This window comes from Syngnathus typhle, linkage group LG18 (genome assembly GCF_033458585.1).
Source record: "Syngnathus typhle isolate RoL2023-S1 ecotype Sweden linkage group LG18, RoL_Styp_1.0, whole genome shotgun sequence".
Classification (NCBI taxonomy): Eukaryota; Metazoa; Chordata; class Actinopteri; order Syngnathiformes; family Syngnathidae; genus Syngnathus; species Syngnathus typhle.
In genome coordinates, this window is record NC_083755.1 from 9,059,253 (window position 1) to 9,081,981 (window position 22,729).

The following is a 22,729-nucleotide window of genomic DNA, read 5'->3' on the forward strand; positions in this document are numbered from 1 at the left end:
TTTTGACAAGCCCCACCGCCCCTTGTAAAGATGTTGCTTTTAATGACCTGGGGATATGCAGCCTCATAAATACGGGTATTATTCCACTTAGTTTATGAGCCTATTAAAAAAAAAAATGTAAGGGCTTCACAAACAGAAGGGAAAAAACAAAACATGAATATTCAATTAGCTCCTTTTAAATTTTATGGATCTGCTTGCGTATTGCCAAATTATTGAGTATAAATTATTATAAATGATTTGCGGGCCACATGAAATGATGAGGCGGGCCGCATCTGACCCCCGGCCGGGCCTTGGGTTTGAAAGCTCCAAAATGACCATCTAAAAGACAGGAATACAGCACAACCAAACACTCAGGGAAGATCTATTCCTCATATCCTTTGTCTGTATACAGGTTATATAACCCAAGCAGCGAGCAATTTAAGATGTGAGTGGACTTTCTCCTCTCACGTACACATACTGCTTTTCTGTTGTGAAGATGTTACATAAAATTCACAAATAATCATAAATTAAGGAGGCGAAAGTGGAGTCAAAGTTGAGAGGGGTCGGCCACATTAACATGCCGTGTCTGTGTGTGTGTGTGTGTATCCTACCTTGGTTCTGAACTCAAGTGGGGGTTTGGCTTCTAAGCACGACTTGGCTCCATGCACGCAGCTGTGAGTGTTTACCATCCTCTAGAAATGCATTAGGAAATGTTTAGCAGACACGGTGCGTGCTATGCGGAAGGCTAAACATGTTGTAGCGCTGATGAATAAACTGTTTGGCTCTCACATGCCTGCAGCTATGTCCTCATGCATCTGGGGAATTGCACCATTTTGGTCTGATGAAGTCTGCAAATATTTGATGAAGATGCCACATGGGTGTGAAAATAACATCAATTGGTAATAGAGTACAGGGGGGGATGATCAATCATACTGTACAGTGCATTTCCAGAATTACCAAACCAGTGGGGGTTACAATTTGGATTTATTTAATTTTTTGGCATACATTTCATACTTCTGTCATATTTGATCACAGTTTATTTATTTTTTTAATTCATTAGTTTTATTCTAATTTGTTAGTTTCTTTCTCTTTCTTTTTTCTTTCTAAAATTCTTTCCATACCAGTGAGAGCTGCAATTTGGATTTTTGGCATAGATTTTATACTGCCATCATATTCGTATATTTTATCATAGTTACTTTTTAACTTGTTTGGACTGTTTTTCATTCATTAGTTTCATTTTAATTTGTTGGTTTGTTCCTAAAATGCTTTGCTTTATTTTTATTTTTTTTATTCACGCTGTATTTGTCAAGTGCAAGATTTAAAAAAAAGTATTAGGTCATAAAGTCAACTATGTCTGTTTGAAATAACCAATAAGTTTCTCTCCTTATGAACAGAAGCAAGCAGGTTGTGCCTTACGAGTTTACCCAAACGATGTTTGATTTGATAGTTGTGACTTGAATGACATTTCATGACTATCCAGGTCAAACTTGTATCTGTATATTATACATCACATAGGTGAAGGTGAATATTTACATTCTTTCATGAGCAGACTGATGACAAGGGCGGTTGCAGGGGGTAATGGCAGCTCGGTCGGAAAAACAAACAAGTGACGGGAGCCAACAAAGCCCAGAGCCTGTGGTCGCTCAGGAACATTGCGCCCGCCTCGGTCAACAGCGGTCACAGCTCCAGGCGCCGCCACGTTGCTCGGTCGCCAAACAACAGCATCAGCTCGACATCCAGTTTAGCTACAACGCTGTGGGCCAACCAATCGAATCACTCGTTTCCTTTGCTCCCAAATCCAGAATGTCTTCTTTTTGAAATGGAAACTGAAATCTTGATTGGATTTCCAAATCAAATGATCCTTCAACCAACAAACACACTTCCAAGCAAATGTGAATTGTCACATCCATCCATAGGTTATTTAATCCCATAGTAAACATTGAATGGGCAAGACGACGTGAAATGTTTGATGTTGAAATGCGCGTGTGGTGCTCCAGACAAAAACATTTGGTGTGTAACACCAGATGCAGTAGCGTTGGCATGGATCCAAAGAATGTGTAGCTCTTCAAGAAGACTCAGCAAGACTATATATGGAGCACGTACAGCGAAACGTCTCGGACATCTTACAGATGGCCGAGATGAACGACGTGTTTGCAAATGTCATTTCAAATATCAGCCAATGAGTTGACGGCATATCCTTTTCATTGACTTGCAACTTCTCATACACGTGCTGAATTTGTTCAAGCTGCGGAGCAATATTGGAATTCCTGAAGTGTGCGTTGATATGCTTGCATTACTATTTGACCTAATGAAATGCCTACTGTTGAGTTGGGCGTCTTCATAACAGCCTACAGGAACAAAGGTGGAAAAGCAAACGTCCTACTTCCTAGTGTGACTCATGGACGACATCGCCAGCCAGAGTAAATACAAAGTCTGCTTGGAACAAGAATGACGACTGACTATCCGATGCCAGTGTCAAACTTGTGCAGGGGACCCGGGGCAAGTGATAAAAACACCTCTTAAGGACGTTAACAGGGCGGTGACACAAGACTCGACCCTCCTAATTCTTCTTAACTGCTCCATTTGTTCTTAATCCAGGTGGCCCGCAGATCCATCTCAACCTGAACAAAAGCTCTCCTCGGTGACCCCTTTCATTTACATCATCGATGAATCAAACCAAAGTGTCCTTCGGGTATAAACAGAATTGATTGATATCAAAAATGGATCTTTAGCTGTCAATGGAGAGTTGATTCCAGCTCCTCCTGTTATGCCTGTGAGGCCACCTAACCCTAACCAAAAACATTAAAGTAAACATTAAACATTAACATTAAAGTAAAAGAGAATCACTAACTAAAATTAGATTGGATGTGAAAGTTCAAAATGTGCCCATTGAGATAGGTCTAGGAAGCATGTGTGAAAAAACTGTGGACACTTCTGGACGCATGACCCAACTCCCCTCAGAATTCCTCAACATAAACACCATCAATTGCGTCTGTTTGCAGGCGGTGGTCCAAACACTATGTTTGGGTTCTGTTTGTACAAGTTCTTCCGTCCCAAGCGGATTTAGCTGCAAGTGTCTTTGACTTGATCTCCCTTCCATCTCTTTCTCATCACTACATTGAGACTGGAAGGTGGGGTGGACTTCTGACAGGGTCCACATTCTTTATCTTTGAGGGATTCCAAAGTGAAGGGTCTGGTAAAGGGCCATTTTCCCATTACATAATGCGAAGAAGATTCTTCTCCCTGCCAGAGAAGATAAGCTCCCACGCCAAAAAAGGACGATGAGCAGAGCGGCCGGCAATGGTGTCCAATGTCAGTTGTGTCTAAGTCTTCCAGACAATCTGTGCTGCATCATCCTGCATGCTCCTTTGTCTGCAGGTTGTTCCACATGCTCTTGTTTTTCTCACATTGTTGCTCGCTTAAAGGTCAGGCGACGAGGTCCTGTTTACTTTGTGCAGCTCTCCATTTTTTTTTCTCCAGTCTATGACCCAAGTAGATATATTGTCTGTTTAATTTTCATCATCTAACGTTTCAATGGTAATATTCTAATCGTTAATAATGATAGGATAGAATAGAATTAATAATGTCATGTTTACAAAATGATTAAAATATTGGCTTGAAATCCATTTCATCGATTTTCTTTCATGTTGAAATAACACAAGTGGATGTTTTCTTTCTCTTCTTCTCACTTTTACTGCAAGATGAGCAAGTGAAGAGATGCAACCAAAGCCACGTGCGAGTTCCCCTCATGCCTACAAAGTTTTCTATTAACTGGAGGGGGCAGTGTTGGACTTCTGGACTTGTGTATGAACCTTTTGCAATTGGTGCAAAACATGAATTCCAAAAAAAAGAAATGCTAATTCCTCACCTGCTTTTTATTTGAACGTTTAAATTCCCCACACTTAACGAGCCACTTTAATGAGCAACTTGTTCGGAAAGTGAAGAAAAGAATCAAATGTCATCACTGACAGACAGATTGTGAGTCGACTAAAGTGCTGGCATAAATTGCAGCAATTACAATTAGACAAAATGACGGAGTAATTATGCACACAGCAATTGGAGAAGAAAAGCACAGAGGTGAGGCACCTTACGTGACTAATGTGAGATTTGGTTAGCGGGGAGTAAGCGTATTTTCTGCCGCTCTAACGACTTGATCTCGGTCGGGAATAAGCTACGGGGATAAGAAAAGTGATGATGGAGGGAAGACAGAATTATTATTCAAACCAGTGTCACAAAAGAGACATTGGAAAAGCCTGACTGCTGACGATCGTGCATCTCCTCACAATGCACTGAGCATCTGACACTTCCTGACTGAGAAGAATTTGTCAGAAGCAACCTCCCGACTGACTGTTTGTTTCCTCTTCCAAGGTACATCACATTGTGGGGGCATATTTTGTGCATCAAAAGAACATTTAATCGAAAAATGTCAACAAAATACTCCTTGTGTGACAGGTAGGTTACGCAAAGTTCAAACCAACAGTCTCGTATTGTAACAGAAAAGTATTTGGGGAAACCCAAATGATTGGGAACTACTTGTCTGTTTGCAGTATGAGATTTAGAAGTGGCAAAATAAATCCTGTCACAATTTCATTTCCTGTACTTAACAATCATTCGTCATTACACTCTATGTGTCTCCTCCATTATCCGCTCCATCACATTGCAGCGGGATAAATGGAGGAAATGAAATCAGAGCGCATTGTGCTGGAGGCAATGAGACAAAGAGAGAGCAGAGGTTCCACTGCGGAATGGGCCATTTTCAGCTTTTCATATCATAACTAATGATTATCCGTGTGACCGAATACAGACTTATCCAGATCATTCATCACATCGACGTCGGGCTTATAGATATATGCATTCCATCTTGTGATTTGAATCATATTCATTTTGGAGTGTGGCAATAGAAAACACAGTTTTAATTCCAGCGTGGGAGTACTGCTTCACAAATGAAGTATTTTTCATAAGCTCATGAGAACAGAAAAGAAATGATATCCTTGAAATATTCATGCATTACGTGCACCACAGTATCTGCGGAGGCTGCTTTATTATGTGTATTTCACATTTAACATGTAAATGTATCAGCCAATAAGTACACCATGCATGTAAAAGTTAGATCAATGTTTTCAATCCACATAAATTGAACATTTCCAGCCAAATATGACAAAGGGGAAAATCTGCTCCGCCCTATTACTCGCAGCCAACAGGCATCCTATTTAGTCTCACCTTCACACAAAATGAAACGGGCCCCGGTCCAGCGTGAGAGCCTCTGATGAATACCAAATTTATGGCCAGTAGCAGCATTTTTCAGCTTGCCATTATCTCCTGAGCCGGCCGTGACATTTTGACGCTCATTAGGATGCAGCGCTTATTGAGACAATGGCTGTAACCTGCTTCCTTTCATTTATGTATTCTACTATTTAGTATGCATGCTGGGCCACAAGTGCAAAACCAATGGCTCAATTGCTTCTTAAGAAACTTGGGTTCCGAAGACTCCCAAGGGATTCCAAAAGAGAGAATGTCAGTGAAGAAATGCGCAAAGCCTTCCATAATATGGCACACTGATCCACTGCCCAGTCAATTTGTAAGCACTCCGTAACGAATTGCCTCCTTTGCATACACACGGTGGAGAGCCAGCCATCTTGGTCACATCAGATTGGTCAAAGTAACGGCAACGTGTCAGTGTGATTTGATTTTTTTTGCCCCTTTCTAATATTACACAATAGTAATCAAACAAAGGGACATTATTTTTATCGAGGACAAATTGGATTACTTGACTGCGCTCGATTATCTGATGACAGATTATTCCTGCCGCTAAATCTGGTCTCGGCCGCCTCTCGGCGCTAAGACTTTGGCATGTTTTTTTGTTTTTCCACCAGGGCTTGTACTGTTATCTGTTGTTGTTTGTTTGTTTTGGCTTTTTATGCTTTCATTATTATTTTAATCTTCATTAAAAAGAGAGAAATCAGGGTTGCCATAGAAACAAACAACTGTAGCCTAGATTTCTTTCGACTTTATTTATTTAGGTTTCTTGATGTTATTCATTTCAAAGTCTATTATTTCTTTCACATTCTCTTTTTGTAAAAAGAGTTACATCGAGTTCATAAAGTCAATTCGAGCCAGCAAGTCGTCTTTTTATTTTTTTACATTTTGACAGTTTGACCTTAACGTCGTTCACCATTGTTGTTTTGCCAATATGGTGCCACGCTGCATCTGGTGTCTTATTTGAAAGTGTATTTGTCAGGTTTTAATCGAGGTCTCCTTTTTTTATTTGGTGTTTTCCTCTCCTTTCCTGTCCCTTGTATTTTCCACCTGCACACCTGCTCCCTCCCATGCAGCTGTCCTATGACAATCTCTGGCTCGGATTGTTCAGTCGACTGTGAAGTATAAATGTCAGGCCTAATTATCGATGTTGTTAATCTTAACCTGGTTTCTCCAACAGATGTCTGTAGCCAGTGCTTTTTTTTCTCCATCCTACCTACCCTGCTTTCCAGATAATACAACGTAGCGTTCCACAAACACCATACGATGTCCTTTTTACAATAAAGCCTTATCTCAAATAGAAAAAAAAGGAGAGTGAAAAATGGATTGAATCATTTGAAACAAGATACAATAGAATTGAAAATAGACAGAAATAGTTTGGGGAAAAAAAGCTTTTCATTTTCATCCGGATGCTCTACTGTTATGGATGAGGTGACGGAATATTGCTCACCCAACAATAAAAACGACCTTTGGGAGAAAGCATGACAGGGTTGTTGGTCCATGTCAAGCTGGCGGCATGTGAATGGTTCACTGCACATGCACACTTTGCTTCTATTGTGCAATCTTTTAGTATCCATCCATCCATCCATCCATCCATCCAGCCAGCCAGCCAGCCAGCCAGCCAGCCGATAAAATACGTTGAGCTAAATAGTATACCTTCCCAAAATGCACAAAACCAAAGAATGGGAACATCCCCCAACAAAAAAAAGTTGTGGAGAAAGTATAGACTTTGAAGATAAAGATAGTTTGAAATTTCTTCAGTCCAAAACTTCATGATAGGGGAAGCTGAGGAAGATGAATGAATGAGGGACACGGCGCAGATGCTTGGATCAATTATTCACTTCCTTCTTCAATAGTGTCCCGCCAGCTGCCTTTCATGACGCCTGTCAGGTGCCCACTGAAGATAGTGAGGGGAAATGTCACTCATGTCAAAGAGCGGGTGGGTGGAAGAGAGGGAAGTTAGCCGAGAACCATTTTTTCCCGAAATAACAGAAAGGAAAGCTGAACATGACTTTTTAATCCGAATTCATTTGTTGGGAACAAAGTAGCGCAATGCGGATCATATTCAAAATAGGAATTAAAGATGAACATTTATACACCAGGGATTGGAATACATTTTCAAAAAATGTTCTCCAACCTTTATTTGGTAAATAGTTTCTTTTAAGGGCAGGGAATCTTCCAAAAAGTGCACTGCAAGCAAGCTATCCTGAATTTTGGCAGAACAGTCAACTCACCAAAAAGTCATTTCCATAGAATCACCCATCACCCAATTTCTCCCCTCATGCAGCGAGAAAAAAATGTGTCATGTTGAAGCGGAATAGAAGCAGGGTGATGTGAATGCAAGCCAGCAGAGGACTGGGGATGGAGGCTACCAAGAAAGACTGTGCCCTAAGGCTACGTCCACACAGATATTTGCCAAAAAATGATTATTTTCCCATCTTGGGTGTTACACTCTTCACCCACACCGGCAAATTTCTGTCCTCGTGGAAAAGGATCACATGCATGCCAAAGCAACGGGGGTGGTACGTACTATCTATCACGAGCTGGCAGACATGCTGCTTCACTATTGTTATCTGCCACCTCCACAAATGACCTCATTCAGTGGCTAAAGTAACTTCTATCCCATTCTGCATTTTGGAAAACATCGACACGATGTGCACGTGACACAGCACCATACTATGTGAAATCAAACACGTGTCACTGTTCCTAATGATTGGAATCAAGAACAAGGATTTTGCAGACTGACCTGAGATTGAGTGCCGGACTCCTCACGCAACAATGCAAACGAGCAGATTTCTGCAGGTCTCCCTTCTTATGATGTGCAAATGCACCTCCCAGATTTGACATGATTGAAAAACAAATCGGATCAATCTCGTGTACTGAATATACAAGTCAGCGTCGTGGTCATTTCTTTACAGGCTGAAAGGTGCTAATTGCTGTTCAGCCATGGGTCTGGTTTTTTCAAGGTTGGCTGGACTGGCCACTGATGGGCTGGAATGAATCCATATGGAAAGCACTGGGCATTCTTTTCATCACAGCCCAACGACAACCTCCTATGGACGGCTGTCAAATGAATGGATCCATTTTTATTTATATTTACCTCTGTTGGAGGTTAGTAGGGGACCAAAAGAGGAAAACAAATGTCTTAAGATGGCTGCAATGGCTGCTCAGCTGTCAAACAACTGACAACACTGATTAGATACAGACGGAGACTAACACAAGGAGGAAATCAAGTTTCTCCGGGAAGATAAACGCAGAGGTGTCAGTCAGACAACAAATAGCCCTGCAGGCCACTTGACTGTGGAGGAAAACTAATTGCAAACTCACTACTGTGCTGGATGTGGAAGATGAAAACGAAGAAGACAATTGTGAAGAATCCATCATCAGAAAATGAGCATCATTATTAAACCTGCAAGCCAGGTCTCTGACGTGTATAGTCTGACAGGGTCTCATTTGAAGGCACCTGGGAAGGTTTGGGGGGAAAAACACAACGACAGGAGCGGTCTGCTTTAAAATTCAAGCTTTATTCTTCTATGGTCGGGGGCTTGTTTTAGTTATCTGTTTTAATAACTAGGTCAGAAACTGCCGTTGTGTTTTGTATTATTCCTCCTTCGCCCCCCAAATAACTCACTAATGAAGGAACTCACACGTTTATTTCCTCAGCGGCTTTATGTACGTACAAATCTTCATTCGTACGTCGATCCATTGTGGACCGGAAAGAAGTGTGGACAATGTGGAGTGGAAACTCACTGGGGTCATCATTATTCATTGTTGTTGTGTGCTCCAGGCTTAATCTGGATTTTGAATTGTTATATATCCACCGGTGACCAATTACTAGTCAATGCACTGTATGGTGATTTTGTTTGAAAAGTGAATTTGAAAAAATAAATTGGTTCCCTCTAAAAACAATCTTAAGCCACCATCCCACTGAGAAGCAGAAAATTGGTGAGGCAGCCAATGTTGTCAGAGTTCGTCAAGGTCGCAAATGCTCAAGGTCCCGACACGGTTGTTGTGTCATAGCACAGTCAAAAATCCATTTAAAAATGCAGTGAGCTAAAGAAAATCATAAACTGGTGTCTTCAAAGCAGCTTGCAAAATAGCAAAAAGAAGAAAATCCACTTGTGACACGATCCAATGGAGAATCGTTTGAAATTGCCTACAGAGCGGACTGCAATGAAGTTTTATCGACGGAAAGCCGAAGCACCTTTTCTTCCCTCTGAGAATTGAAGCGACTCTTTTCACCTCAGGCACAGAGAGTCGTCGTGCTAAATGAAGGTTTGCCAAAGCTTCATAAACAAAAGAGACAGCTCAAGATTCAACCATCCGTCTTTATCTGCACAGACAAGATGCTCTTATCTCATTGGTACACAACGCTGCTCCAAAAGGTTGGAACAACAGAGAATAATCAAAGCGTGACTTCCAAATGAAGACCTCAATTTCCAAAATCGTGCGACGAGAAGAAGCCATTGAAGTTGTTTACTGTGTTGCCATTTTTAATTAAGTCAGCCAGACACGCTCTTGGCCGTGCTCTATTCAGTGGAACGTATAGCTGGGTGGTGATGAATGGGCTGTCATCAGCCATTGTTGCAGAACCTCTGTCTCCTTGACACGGGGCCATTTCCTCAGCAGCCAATCACTGCCTCAGACTTCTCATGGTCTAAAGGCCAAAGGTCACAAAGGTATTCTAATGTGGGCACAAAGCTGAGCGGTTCATAGTCGGACGGAAGATGAGGTCAGACTGGAACAACTTGAAATGTTTTCGAATGGCAACAGTAAGTCACGTTTTGTTTAGAATTGATTCGAATGGAAACAATTGGCAGTTAGCAATATATACTTTGATTTGAGTTAGGGATACTAATTTATCTCATATAATCTTCCAGAGGTCATGAAAAGAAATCTGCTGTGACAGGTGACATGACAGGAGCAGCAAGCATGTTCTCCTGAGGGACACCACTTCACCTGAATGTCAAAGTCAAATGGACAGCACGATATTTCTTCTTTTATGATATCATTTAAAAGACCTTTACTGAGGTCCCAGGTCCGTGTCTTACAGGAATTGGTTGACATTATTCACAGTCCTGTCAAAAGTTGCCAGCATGAATGTCACTGCATTTACATCTGACAAGCTTCCTAAAACGAAGATTGGATTTAGTCTCCTTGAACTAAAAGAATGACACTTTATGACTTACTTGGATTCATTCCTTGCCCTCATTGAAAACTTTCAATAGCTTCCATCAGCCGAGCTGGATTTATGCCGCTCGTGAAAATAGAGCCGCACATTTTGGCCTGGGCAAAAATGCAACATTAGTTGAGTTGTCTTTTTAGCCTTGCACACTGTAGCCATCCTTCTCAGAAGACTAGAAGGTCATGGGTAGTCTAATCAAGGTTTAAAGGTTCGACTTCACTATGGGACATGTTTTCATATTCTCTCGACTGCAGCGTTTTCACAAATCAATTGTTTTGTTGCTTAATGGCAGGATCTCCTCCTCAGGTTGCTCAGACGAGACCATCCGTGTCCTAAGTCCAAGAGCAGAGCACGTTTGGAGGACAGACGTCCTTCCGGAATGACAATGAGGGAGTAGCGGAGAGCCACAGCGGGACGTGACAGACAGAGATGAATGAGGCCCGAGAGGGGAAGCTTCAACCCCTCCAACACACCTGCTCGCACCTGTGCTCCACTTTTACTGGTCTTTCTCGATAAAAGCCCAAAGAAGATGAGAAATATGAACGTGGCAAACTTTCAGACTCCGTTTGCAAACTTTGTGGAGTGGCAAAAGATTTTCTAAGAAAGCAAAGTGTCAGATGCAATAAGGCAATTAATGAATGGGCAGACAAAGGCCTTTCTAAAATAACGCTCATCAATAATGAAGCAAAGGAAAAAAGCTTCACTATTTTTTAAAAGTGAAGACAATTTGCAATTTTAGTACTTTGCAATTTGTCCTGGCGGGCCGCATTTGGCCCCCGGGTCTTCAGTTTGACATCAGGATTTGATTAGGGAATTAGCACGAAAGCATGACAGATGCGATCTTGTATAGGGGGGAAAAGTCCAACACGCTATCTTGACCTACTTTGAGCTGACAGATACTTGTTGCTTCTTACAGGATGATGCAAAAGAGACACAGAGAGAGAATCAGAGTATCAAATCTGGAAAAGGTGAAAAGTATATCCAAAATTTGATATGGTAACCTGGGGCTATAGAGCATAGACGTCTGCTTCCTTCTGACAGCTTCTCTTTGCCCCCAGCGTATCCATTCTTTAATCACAGTTATTTTCTCCCCTATCTGTCAGTTAAAAGCTCATGTCTAATTAAAAGCTTTGTGCTGTGGGAATTTTCTATTCAGTGATTACCCCTGCCTGCCTGCCTGCCTGCCGGCCGGTCGGTCGACGCTGTGCGCTATCTAGGTCAGAGCGGCAGTGAACCCTGAGGTTACGATGCGCTCGCTGTATGCTTCAAGAATGTATGAGCGCCCCTCTGATCATACCCTAATTCGCCCAGATCTTTTTCGTCTCTCTATTTTGGTTTCACGCAACGCTCGACGGGAGCGTGCCGTGCACCAAACTTCAGATTGGCTTCAACAGCGCTGGGAAAGTCGCAATGTGCGTTCTGTGCTGCAAATGTACATCAATTGCTTTCTTTATCACGTCTAGATCGGATAATCCTGGATGGTTTACGCAGCTAGGGTACTTTGGACCCTTCGGCCTTAAGTGAAGAGGTTTTCGTCATCACAAACATTGTGTCATTCATTGCATATTTGTTTTTTGAATCGTATTCTTTTAACAGGACTCCACCACATCGCTCACAATGCAGAGCGCCATTTCGTCTATTTTAGAAATATTTTATAATGGACCAATTCTATTGGATTTGTTGCCTGCACAAATCAATACATGGCCACATCATCCACAACATCTGACAGCTGGGGTAGGTTCCAGAGTGCCCAGAACCTGTCCTAAAAATTATTCACAGGCAAAGAAATTCAAGATGGAAGGTCCCAATGTGTTTATCTGTTATTGCCACAAGGTTAGAAGTGCTTCCTTCCAACATGCCTACTATGCCATTCCCCACATTTGAAGAGAGTCTCCTTCAAGAGTCCTTCGTTCATCCATAGCTAATGCTGGAGCATTACCAATGCAAAGTCGGCTCTGCATCTAAACTAACCTGGAAGACACAAACAGACAGTTTCATATATAATATGTGAAATATTTCCCCTGTATCATTATGGATTAAAAAGCATAATTATGTCGATAAATGGATTTATTTGGTTCATATTTATTGAACCCTAAGCGACCAATCACGCACCATTCATCTCACATTGACAATCAATGTCACAGGAGTTGCTAATTGCTGAGCATCGACTATTTCATCGGAAGAATCTTTCCGTTTTCTTTGAAGAAAAAAAACGTTATCTGATTTGACTTGGAGAGAATGCATTCACTTAGCATATTTCCATCCATTTATTGATGCACCGTGGGGGTAGGACAATGAAGAGACTTGCATGAAAAATTCAAGGCAAAAATATGCTCCTGGAGGATTGGATTGGTTTTCGCACCACCCTGTCTGTGTGTGTGTGTGTGTGTGTGTGTGTGTGTGTGTGTGTGTGTGTGTGTGTGTGTGTGTGTGTGTGAATAAGAGAGCGTGAGGGAGGGCAGAACTAAATGCAACAGGGTACAACCAGGATAGCCAAATCATTTTTGTAGGTACAGTATGTTCTCCCGTTTGCAATTGAAAATTGTAACCATTCGTTGTTTTCATCTGCATCATAAAAGGAAGATGCAGCTTGAATTGATTTCTATCCAAGCTTGGCGGGAGAGTGGCCCCCTAATGCCATCCCTATAAACTCGCTCATACATCTCGTAAAAGCAACGTATCGACCGACGATGGCTGCGATCTGGTATGTCGTGGGCGGCAAGCGTTTCCATTCCATCTTTTGATGAAGTGTGCACAATTTTGTTCATGTATTTCGCAATATGCATCGTCACCAGTCATCACGGTTTCATTTCATGCACTGTTAACACGTGAATTGCCAAAATGGGGTGAAACAATTCTGCTTATCTAGTCCCGTCCAATTTCTTTACGTTTTTTTTTTTTTTTTAATTCTTGCGGGATCAATTCTTATTTAGTGACGATATGACATTCTTAGACTGCCTATTATCATCTCATTTTAAGTGACCCATATCCAATATATCCTACATTAGCCAATTCCACACTGCCGTAATAATAGATTGGGTATTTATTGACCTATTATTAGTCACCCATTGCCTTGACCAAATGCTTCTTTGCAACAACCTATTTAGTTTGCAATCACTTCATTTTGCCCATCCATCCTATTTTGCCAATGTACTATACAGATTTGGGGTCCAAACTTGGTGTTACCCTGTTGGATCTATCCGCCTTTGGCATAGCTCCTCCGTCACAGTCAAGCTATATGGCATGTTTTCCTGCTCACAGTCCCAATGATTCTTCTTTCTTAGAATCCTCATCTTCAGTGTAATTGGTCAATGTGCCTTAGCACCTGAGACCCTCGATAACATTGGGGGAAAACAAGAGCGCTCGGTCGTGTGATTCTTCACACAAACATCTTATTTGAAAGTAGGTCAGGAAGCTTATTATGCGATGCCTGCAATCTGTTTGTCGGAAGGTGGATAGACGCCGCTGTTCCAAAGTTTGGGCTCACCCAAACAAATGAGTGTTTTCCATGAACACTCACAAAATGGCTTTCGAGGGCTTTCTGTATAGAGTCCATTCCTGACGAGTTGAATGTTATCCTCATTGAAGAAAATAGCCATTTTATTTGAACACTATCTCTAAGTGACCCCAAACTTTTGAACGGGAGGGTATTTTGCTTTAAAAAAAAAAATAATAATTTGGTGTTATATAAACCTGATGTTGTTCAATTAGGCATGCCAATTATGGGGACACGATATTAGTTTGCCTCTCATCCTAATAAAGTCGGCAAATGTCTTTTTGATTCCTTCATGAATGGCTTTGTAATTTGATAGCCTAAAGGTTCCACCTTTTTTAAATTGACTATTGAGCTGCGTTGCACTTAAGTGGTGAAGAAGGAGTAATGACCCCCACAAACCAGATCCAAGGAAGCCTGTAAAGCATCTTCATTTGCTGGTGACGCAGTCTAACGAGCGAGAGATGCTCCTTGTTGGCTGTAAATCACGTTCGAATTAGTTTGCACTTCAGGTGAATGTCTCGGCAAGTCAAGGTTTGCCATTTCGACGCGACAGCGTGACCTGAAGCCTCCGAGGGATCTTGACATGATTTCACTCTTGCCGAAATGGATTTGCCATGTGACTCTCTCGCACCGACACAAACATGCCAGCAAGCTTGAACTGCAAGGGTAACCTTGACATCCTACTATCCAATTTCATCATGAGACACATTAGAGGAGTAGGTCATTATGGGGTGTCATTACGAGCTAGCAGACCCAGCATCATCATCATCTGTGCGTGGATGAGATGATTTAACCAGGACCTGGCTTCTACGTGTTCCAGGTCTGATGGGAGGGAGTATGTGGCTACTTGCTTGGAGGTGTTTGCTTCCTTTTTGTTTCTATTTCACTGAATGGTCTAAAAAAGAAAATGAGAAATACGTACAGACATTGTTCTTTTTCTAAATAGAATTTGCAGCAATATGTGGCCATGCATCAGTTTCAGGATATAGAGAGACATTTCTGCACAGCGACAGTAAGCGAGGGTTAGAGGTTGCAGATTGGGGTTTCCATCCAAACATCAGCGAGCAAAGGTCTTATTTGGCCAGACATTTGCAATGACCTTCATAGACCCAAAGGTCACAGAAGCTCAGCTCTTATGGTGTATGTCAAACCATGGCTCAACCTAAAAGTCTCATCCAACCATTTTATGCTTCTAAAAAATGGAAGTCTAAATAAGTCCCATGGAGATGACAACATTTGGAGGCAGAATAAATGTTCCTCCAAGTGTGATAAAACTTTCAGACAGTTTTGTAACCAGGCCAAGTACAGACTCAGCTTGCAGCTATCAGTTGGGAAGTAAACAAAGCAAGGGACAAATTATAAATATTGCTGTATTGTTCTCAAGCAGTAAGCATCCTATTATTTATGTGTACCTAGATGCTCATTTTGCTTTCCATTTTCAAAATGGGATGATGGATCCCTCACCATATACAGCACATACTGTTGCCAGTGGATGTTTTCATGCTTCCCCAGTGTCAAGACACGTATTTGCAACTGCTGGCATCTTTTCACAATGCCACCTCATTACAAGAATAGCAAAACTGCCATAGCAACTGACAATGTTTTCCAGACTGGGGGGGAACAACAATATTTTGTCCTATATTTGGTTGAAAGTTATTTTTAAGACAACACCATGTGTGCGAGACAGAGCAAATTGGACTGCCATTGATTTGATATCCATTCCCAATGTCAAGGACACCAAATAGACTTCTAGTGTTTGTGTTTCTGATCATAATGACTCTTCACAGCAGAAAGGTGATATCTATTTTCCACTTTAGCTACGTGAGAACAATGAGACATTGCAGATCTATTATCACACCCTTTGCCTTGCCTTGGGTTCCAACGTGTGACCCCAAACTTATTTGGAATGTTTCCAATCTGCCCGTGAGACAGAGAAGGAGTCAAAAGGAAAGCACCCGAAGCGAGATATTCCTCTGAAAGTGATTCCAACCTCCACTCGTGTCACGGCAGAGCTCAATCATAAGGGGACGAGGGAAAGCGCCTGCAATCAGGAAAAGCCGCTTTGGCGCAGCTAATCAAACTGTGGCAATGGCTTTTGGTTTCTTGTGTATGTGGACGCTACACGTGTCTATGTGTGGCTTTGAAATGGAGACGTGGAAGTGAAAAAGGGAAGAGAAGGGCAAGAATGATAGCTTTTAATCTTGTGCAGTTGGTGAAAAAAAATTCATAGAAAGTACTACATATAGTAAGCCCAGTTGCCCAACACATTGTTTTCCATTTGATGGTGTCATTAATAATGAAGATGATAGACAATATAGAGCAATTGTTTTTTTCTTTCTGTCTAGGCCAGTCTCAAACAAAAAGCTGTTAGCAGTTATGAGTGAACACCCTGATGATGCAAAGATGTGATGACATCCCAGTAAGGCAGCTTCCAGACAAGAATGGCTTTTGTTCAATCTGGCTTTTAGGTCCAATGACCTTGAAGAAGTTGCTGGATTAGGGCCCAGATGGGATGGTGACATTTTTACAGGCACGGTGGTGTGAATCACATCATCTATATATATATATGTATAAATATATCGATTTAAATAAGTTTCAGAATCAAATGTTTGTGCAATTTCTTTGCAAAATAAGCTGTGGCAAGATCTGTTTGCATAGGTGGGTGCGTCAATCAATTTTGTACCAAGATGCTCACCTCTACTTCTTTCTTTCTATTATTATCTTGTAGAGAAAAGGAAAAAGATTGAAAGCCAAAACTTCTCATCAGTCTTCCGTTATGCCACTTTTTCTTTTGACCAAATTGCATTTCATATTCATTTCAAGTTTTCATGCCTGCAGCTAGTGATGAGAAAATGAAGCCTTGTTTTTATGCACGCCATCATAGTGACTGTGCTCGATCTGAGCTTGGGATGCAGGGTGAAAGTATTCACCCATATACTTATTGACTGCGTGGTGCGCACGTCATCATGGTCGCTCCTTGGGTGAGCGCGTGTTTGAAAAGGCGGGGGCTGAGGAGCGCACCATACAAAATGAGCGCGTGGGCTTCGGAGGAGAAGCAGATGCGAGAGGCGCGTGGAAGATCCACACAGCAATTAGCCGCGGATAGATAGATCATCGATTGGATTGTGTGTGAGAGCATTGGAGGAGGAGGAGAAATCACTGGGATTAAATCAATCCTGGGCTTTGTTCTGCCGGCGCTATGGGAATAGACCGGCGGCGGAGAGCGTCGCTGGCCCTTACCTTGAACTTTCTGGCCTTGGTCCTGGCTGTGTCAGCTCTGGGAACGAGCCACTGGTGCGCCGGCACGCGCAAGGTGGTCAAGCCCTTCTGCAGCGGTCCCGTGACCACCAAGCAGTCTTTCTGCATCAGGTTCAACAGCTCCAATTTGAACGACACGCGGCTGGTGCAGTACATCTGGGAGACGGGCGAGGACAAATATATCATGAGGAAGTTTCACACCGGCATCTGGTTCTCCTGTGAGCAGAACGTCAACATGACTGGTAACTTTTGCTCCTCTTGCCATTTGAAACATCTGCTACCGTGAAGAACTATGGATTTTAGCAGTAGACAACAATCCACTCTTTTTCTTTTGCAGGTGAAGACTGCAGGAATTTCATCTATGTTGCACCTGCCAATGAACGAGGTAAGTTGAGAAGGACTATTTCTTCTCATTAACATCAAAGTCCATCTTGACAATTATTTTAGGAAGAGACTTTTACTCAGAATGACTTTTACCTCTCATTGTTTCGTTCGACGTCATCTGCCGCTTCATCGAGAGCTTCAAAAGTCCTCTTCGCCTTCTAAACACTTGAATTCATGGGGTCGCATTGTATGGTAGCAACAATGATGATGAGATGGAGATGGAATGAGTCCCAGGTGTCCACTGATTGGAAATCACCCCCGAGCGTCTTCTTCCTTGCTCTCTGGAAAGCACAACATAACCGTGAGAAATGAAACACAAATCATAAACAGGACATTTATTTTGAAAGCGTAACCTGGAGGTGGCATGTTGGACCCCCTTTGGCCATTTATCTCTCTAATCAAATAAGAGCAAACTTTCTTTTGTGAAGCTATGCTGTCTAAAGGATCATTTTTGATAGCGTTTATCATTGCCTCACTCCGTGCAACACAAGCAAGTCATGAAGTCACTGCTTATTTAACCCCAAAGCAAAGCAATCCAGTTCACACTTGGCACTGATTTATCTGCGGCGAGGTAGGAGGTGCAAATCAATCTCCTCCATCGATTGGTTCTCCCTCGTCTTATCTGTTCCCTCAGCTGTGCAATCTTTTCTGTTAGTGGGAGCACTAATAAACTGCTTTGGGCCATTCCCATATTCCCTTGAGTGGTGTGAGGACGGTAAGCAATAATGAACTTTTCTAAAATACAAACTCACTTTGATTGACGTCCATAAATGGCAAAAAAAAAAAAGGTTAGAATGTCCCAAAGAGGTAAATGCACTGAATTTCACATCATGTTAAGGGTCCCTCCCTTTTGCAGCAGTGAGGAAACAATCTGCAACATTTGAGGAGAGAGCGACACTACCAAAACAGCAGATGGCTGCACGTGGCTTTCTAGGGAACACTTAATGCTCTCCGTCTATTCTTTGGTCAGCAATCTGTTTTAACCAGACAACATTCATGGTCTGGCACACTAATGTCAGCTGGCTTTAGTTGATGAGGGCAACTACATCCACATTGGCCCTCTTTTTCCAAGGTGAATCCTTGCCTAGCTCCCTGGTCCACCTTATGATGAATGACTTCATAAACGCTTCATGCATACATATGATGAATGGGTGACATGGTTTTTCTGCCTATATGTGCAGGATGTCTCTCTGCGGGTCCTTTCAATGACTGTGAAGGTTAATCCTATGGGCTCACTCAACCACCCCAGCCCTGTCCTCTCCAATTGCCCTTGCTTCCCATATTTGTCTTGGCTTTCCCATTTCCCATCCGACTGCTTTCGCCATCTCCACGAGTCACTCGGCCGAATTTTTCGACGCTCCAGTTGAATTTGCCTTCCCCGCTCCAATGATTGGTTCTCCTGCTGCTGTCTTGAAGGGGTGCTGTGGCTGTGCATCGTGGCAGAGTGCCTGTATATCATGCTCTTGGCCACCGGAGGAATCCTCATGTGGATAGAAGTGTGCCAGTTTGGCAACGTCATCGACGGCCTGAAACTCAACGCCTTCGCTGCCATATTCACCGTGCTTTCGGGTAAGTCAAAGCGTGCGTTCATTTCATTTTATTGACTCCAATTTGTATTTCTTGAAGCCTACTTATTTTAAGAAAAGTAGCTTTCCATTTGACAACAACCATGCTTAATATTGAAGCCAGTTAAAGTCCTCTGGGATTTCCAAGCCAGCCTTTCTTCCTTGATGGAGGAATTCATGATGTGGGAAAATCTAGCATTGGGCAAATAATGGAGTTCCTGCTCACCCTTCAGTCCACATTGAAGAACTGTAATTGGATGTATATACACTTTGCGTCTGTCAGCCATCCTATAGTGCTTTCAAGGTTGAAAGTTCAACTTCATTCCAGGGGGGGGGGGATTGAGTCAGTAAATTGTTGGGAAGGAGAATCTTTCACGTATCAACGACCTTATCATATAAAGCAAAGGGCACACGGACAGTACAGACCTACTGACTGTTCTATTGATTGATTTCACCATGTCGCCTTTTTTGTAGAAGCCTTTTTGTTTTCTGCAACAAATTGCATCCAATGCAGGCTATGATTCAACCCCCTCTGAGCTCAATTTTCATCAGCTAAAAGCCCGAATGTTGCGCTGGATGGCACATCCATTACCTTGAAGAAACGTAAGGCCATTTATTTTGGAGCTATTTCACACAAACTGCTGGTTCACATAACAGGCAATAATTGTGCCTAATAGACTTCGCTCCTTTACAAATTTGCTGTTTTGTCAGCGCCCAAATTGCTTTGAATATTGACATCCAAAAAACAAAAACTTCTTTTTTCATCCATTATGCAATACGTTCTGGGACTACAGTACGTCCCCGATCAAAACAGAGGAGTCATTCGAATGGACTTATTTAATATTGTCAGTTTGGTTCAGCTGGAATGACCTCCGGGGATGGTTGAGCTTCAGCAAATGATTTTGTTTTGAATAATACATCGAAGAAATACATAAATGCATAAGTATTTAAATACATGCTTGGTGTCTGTGGTTTTTCTAGCTAAGTGGAGAAAAATCAAAATGTCCTCCCTTTTATGGCTTCTCCAAGCATATCATCAAATCTGCTTCTAAAATGTTTCAACATGGAAGTTAAGCTATTAAATGCTTTTTTAATGGAATGAATCGATTGGTGGCGGGAGGAACGACAGTACACATGATTACTTTTACGCTGGCTGTTAATCATCCGTGCGAGCGTGTGCAAGGACAATAGGGAGAGCTGTTTTTACTGCCTTGTGGTTCGGCTGAGCGGCTTTACCGTCACTATAAAAACTTTCTTTGGGGTTTAACTGTCTGTGCTGCGAATGTGGAGAAGAAACATAAAAGTTACACCATATGAACATAAAAAAAATGTTGAAGTGAGGCCAGATTCTGGCTCACAGTCTCTGTTGTCTGAAATCAGGTCTGTGGGAATTAGTTCCATGTGAGTGTCCCTCCATGTGTCATTTGAACACTAGTTGATTGATTTATCCCTGGAAGGGAGTTCATTTTAAGTAAGGATCAGCTGCCAACCAGTGCAGATTGGAGTCCACATAAATCAGATGGAATAAGTGGCATGAAAATTTAATAGAGGGATACTCAAAAGAAATGTAATCATTTATTGAATTCATTTTCAGCTGTAGATATTCTTACAGAAGTAGAGAAATGCCTTAGAGTCTTTTTAACTAGGACAACCTCAATCAAGACAAAAGCTGCTCTCTCTCTCTCTCTATATATATATATATATATATATATTAATTTTTTTTTTGCATTTTTTTCTTTTTAATTTGATCGAACTGACTGCTGCTGTAAAGAGAGATCCCCAAACCCCATCCATCCTTAATTATGCCAACCTTTACGTGCTGCGCGTCCTCAGTTGTGTTCTGGTCATGTGGCCCGCTCGCTGACTCCACTCTTTCATGTAATGTGATACTGACACAAAGTGGTGATGCTGGAGAAGTGCATCCTTTCTTTCAGGCCTGCTGGGGATGGTGGCCCACATGATGTTCACCACAGCCTTCCAGCTCACAGTCAGTCTGGGACCAGAAGACTGGAAACCCCAGACGTGGGATTACAGTTGGTCGTACATGTGAGTCGACAAATTGATGGATGGATTGAAATGTTAGTCACGTTGAAATTGTACCCCTCTCTAGATTAGCGTGGAGTTCCTTCACGGCGTGCATGGCCTCCTCCGTCACCATTATCAATGGCTACACCAAAACCATCCTTGAATTCAAGCACAAGCGAAGGAACATTGAGAAGAACTTGAAAATCAAGCAGAAGCTGTTGGAGTTGGACGCTCCTGAGCAGGTGTGGGACATGTACATCAGCTCCATGCCAAGTACTGCAGAGGAACTGCTGGACCTTTCGTCCAATGACCGCAAACTCTCCAATACCTCCATCTTCTTGGACCTCAACGACCTGCCGGACCAGCATGGGGAAGAGTATTGCTAGAAAGGGCGAGTTGGAAATGAACTCGTTCACTGTCAAACGTGACTTTGCAGTGAATGAGTTAAACAGCATCACCTTGTGGTTTTTTTAATTCTACAAAAAAAAGCCCTGGGAAGCATAATGTAGCTGTGTGATGAAAAAAAATGCACTTATCTGAAAAGCAAAACAAGACTTGGCCATTCATAACACAAAGCGGACAAAAATGGAATACTTCTCGAGCATCTGTTGCACAATTCCAAATTAAAAGTGCCAACGTCTAAGTTAAATACATGTAAAAAGCGTTACTTTTTTTTATCTAAGCGGTTTACTTTTTCCTGAGCATGCATATGAACAGACTCAACATGGGCTTGGAATGTACAGCAATAGCTATTTCTTGATATGTTCTTAATTGCTTTGCTTATTGGCTATCATGACTCGATTACTTCAAATAATTATAATCATAGTAATAGTTCATAATAATAAGCACTGCCCTGTAAATTGTTACATATACCCTTGCTCAGTTAAATCCAATTCATATACCGTATCAAAATGTCTTATGATTACTTTTGATGTTCATTACCTCCAGCAAGGAAACTTTCATCATAATTGATGTGCATTTAAATTCTTAATGTATTTTTTATCTTTTGCATTGGATCTTTTACAGTTATTGGTGTATTCGATGCCGTCCGGCGTAGGTGAGTATGCACTTATGTAGGCACACGAGAAAAAAAAGTCGATTGCTTTTTATTGAATAAAATAGTGCAGAACTGCTGTGAGTGCATCAAAATGTGCTCGTCTACTCATGGGTTTAGTTACTGTACAGTAGCAAATGCACAAGCTGAGGGTTACAATGTGTGTGAACCTACAATGGATCTGGCTGCTGTGTTTCAATGTACAACACAACCAAGTCATTTGAAGTGCATTTCAAATTAGATGTGAAAATAGCTTTCTTATGTTCAAATCTGAATTATATTCGATCAGACTGAGTACTGAGCATGTCGTGTCCTTGGGAAATATTTTGTGGATTCTTTCTTTGTCATTGATGTTCCATTACAGATTAAAATGGAGGTTTTTACAACGTTGGCCACTAGATGACAGTCCTGCCATAGCAGTTGTGTTTCATTTGCAATCAAGTTCCATTTAAAAATATTCTCGGAGTCCTGGAATGCAGAGCTCATAAAAAAACAATTCCTCTTATGCATGAAAATACAATTGAAAA

The 22,729-nt window shown here is 41.8% G+C and overlaps 1 protein-coding gene across 1 annotated transcript; it reads left to right on the top strand.

Moving 5' to 3' along the window:
• The first annotated feature begins 16,965 nt into the window (after positions 1-16,965).
• Positions 16,966-22,610, top strand: gsg1l2b (gsg1-like 2b). Its single transcript, XM_061264795.1, has 5 exons — positions 16,966-17,416; positions 17,512-17,559; positions 18,975-19,127; positions 21,058-21,169; positions 21,234-22,610. Exons 1-5 carry the CDS (start codon positions 17,116-17,118, stop codon positions 21,532-21,534), a joined length of 915 nt encoding a protein of 304 aa, XP_061120779.1. The 5' UTR covers positions 16,966-17,115; the 3' UTR covers positions 21,535-22,610.
• Positions 22,611-22,729: the final 119 nt, after the last annotated feature.

Excerpts from the sequence above, each read along its gene's own strand:
- gsg1l2b (XM_061264795.1), top strand. The coding sequence starts at position 17,116 with ATGGGAATAGACCGGCGGCGGAGAGCGTCGCTGGCCCTTACCTTGAAC. Across the intron at positions 17,417-17,511 it reads GCAGAACGTCAACATGACTG|GTGAAGACTGCAGGAATTTC; the intron begins GTAACTTTTGCT and ends TTTCTTTTGCAG. Across the intron at positions 17,560-18,974 it reads TGCACCTGCCAATGAACGAG|GGGTGCTGTGGCTGTGCATC; the intron begins GTAAGTTGAGAA and ends GCTGTCTTGAAG.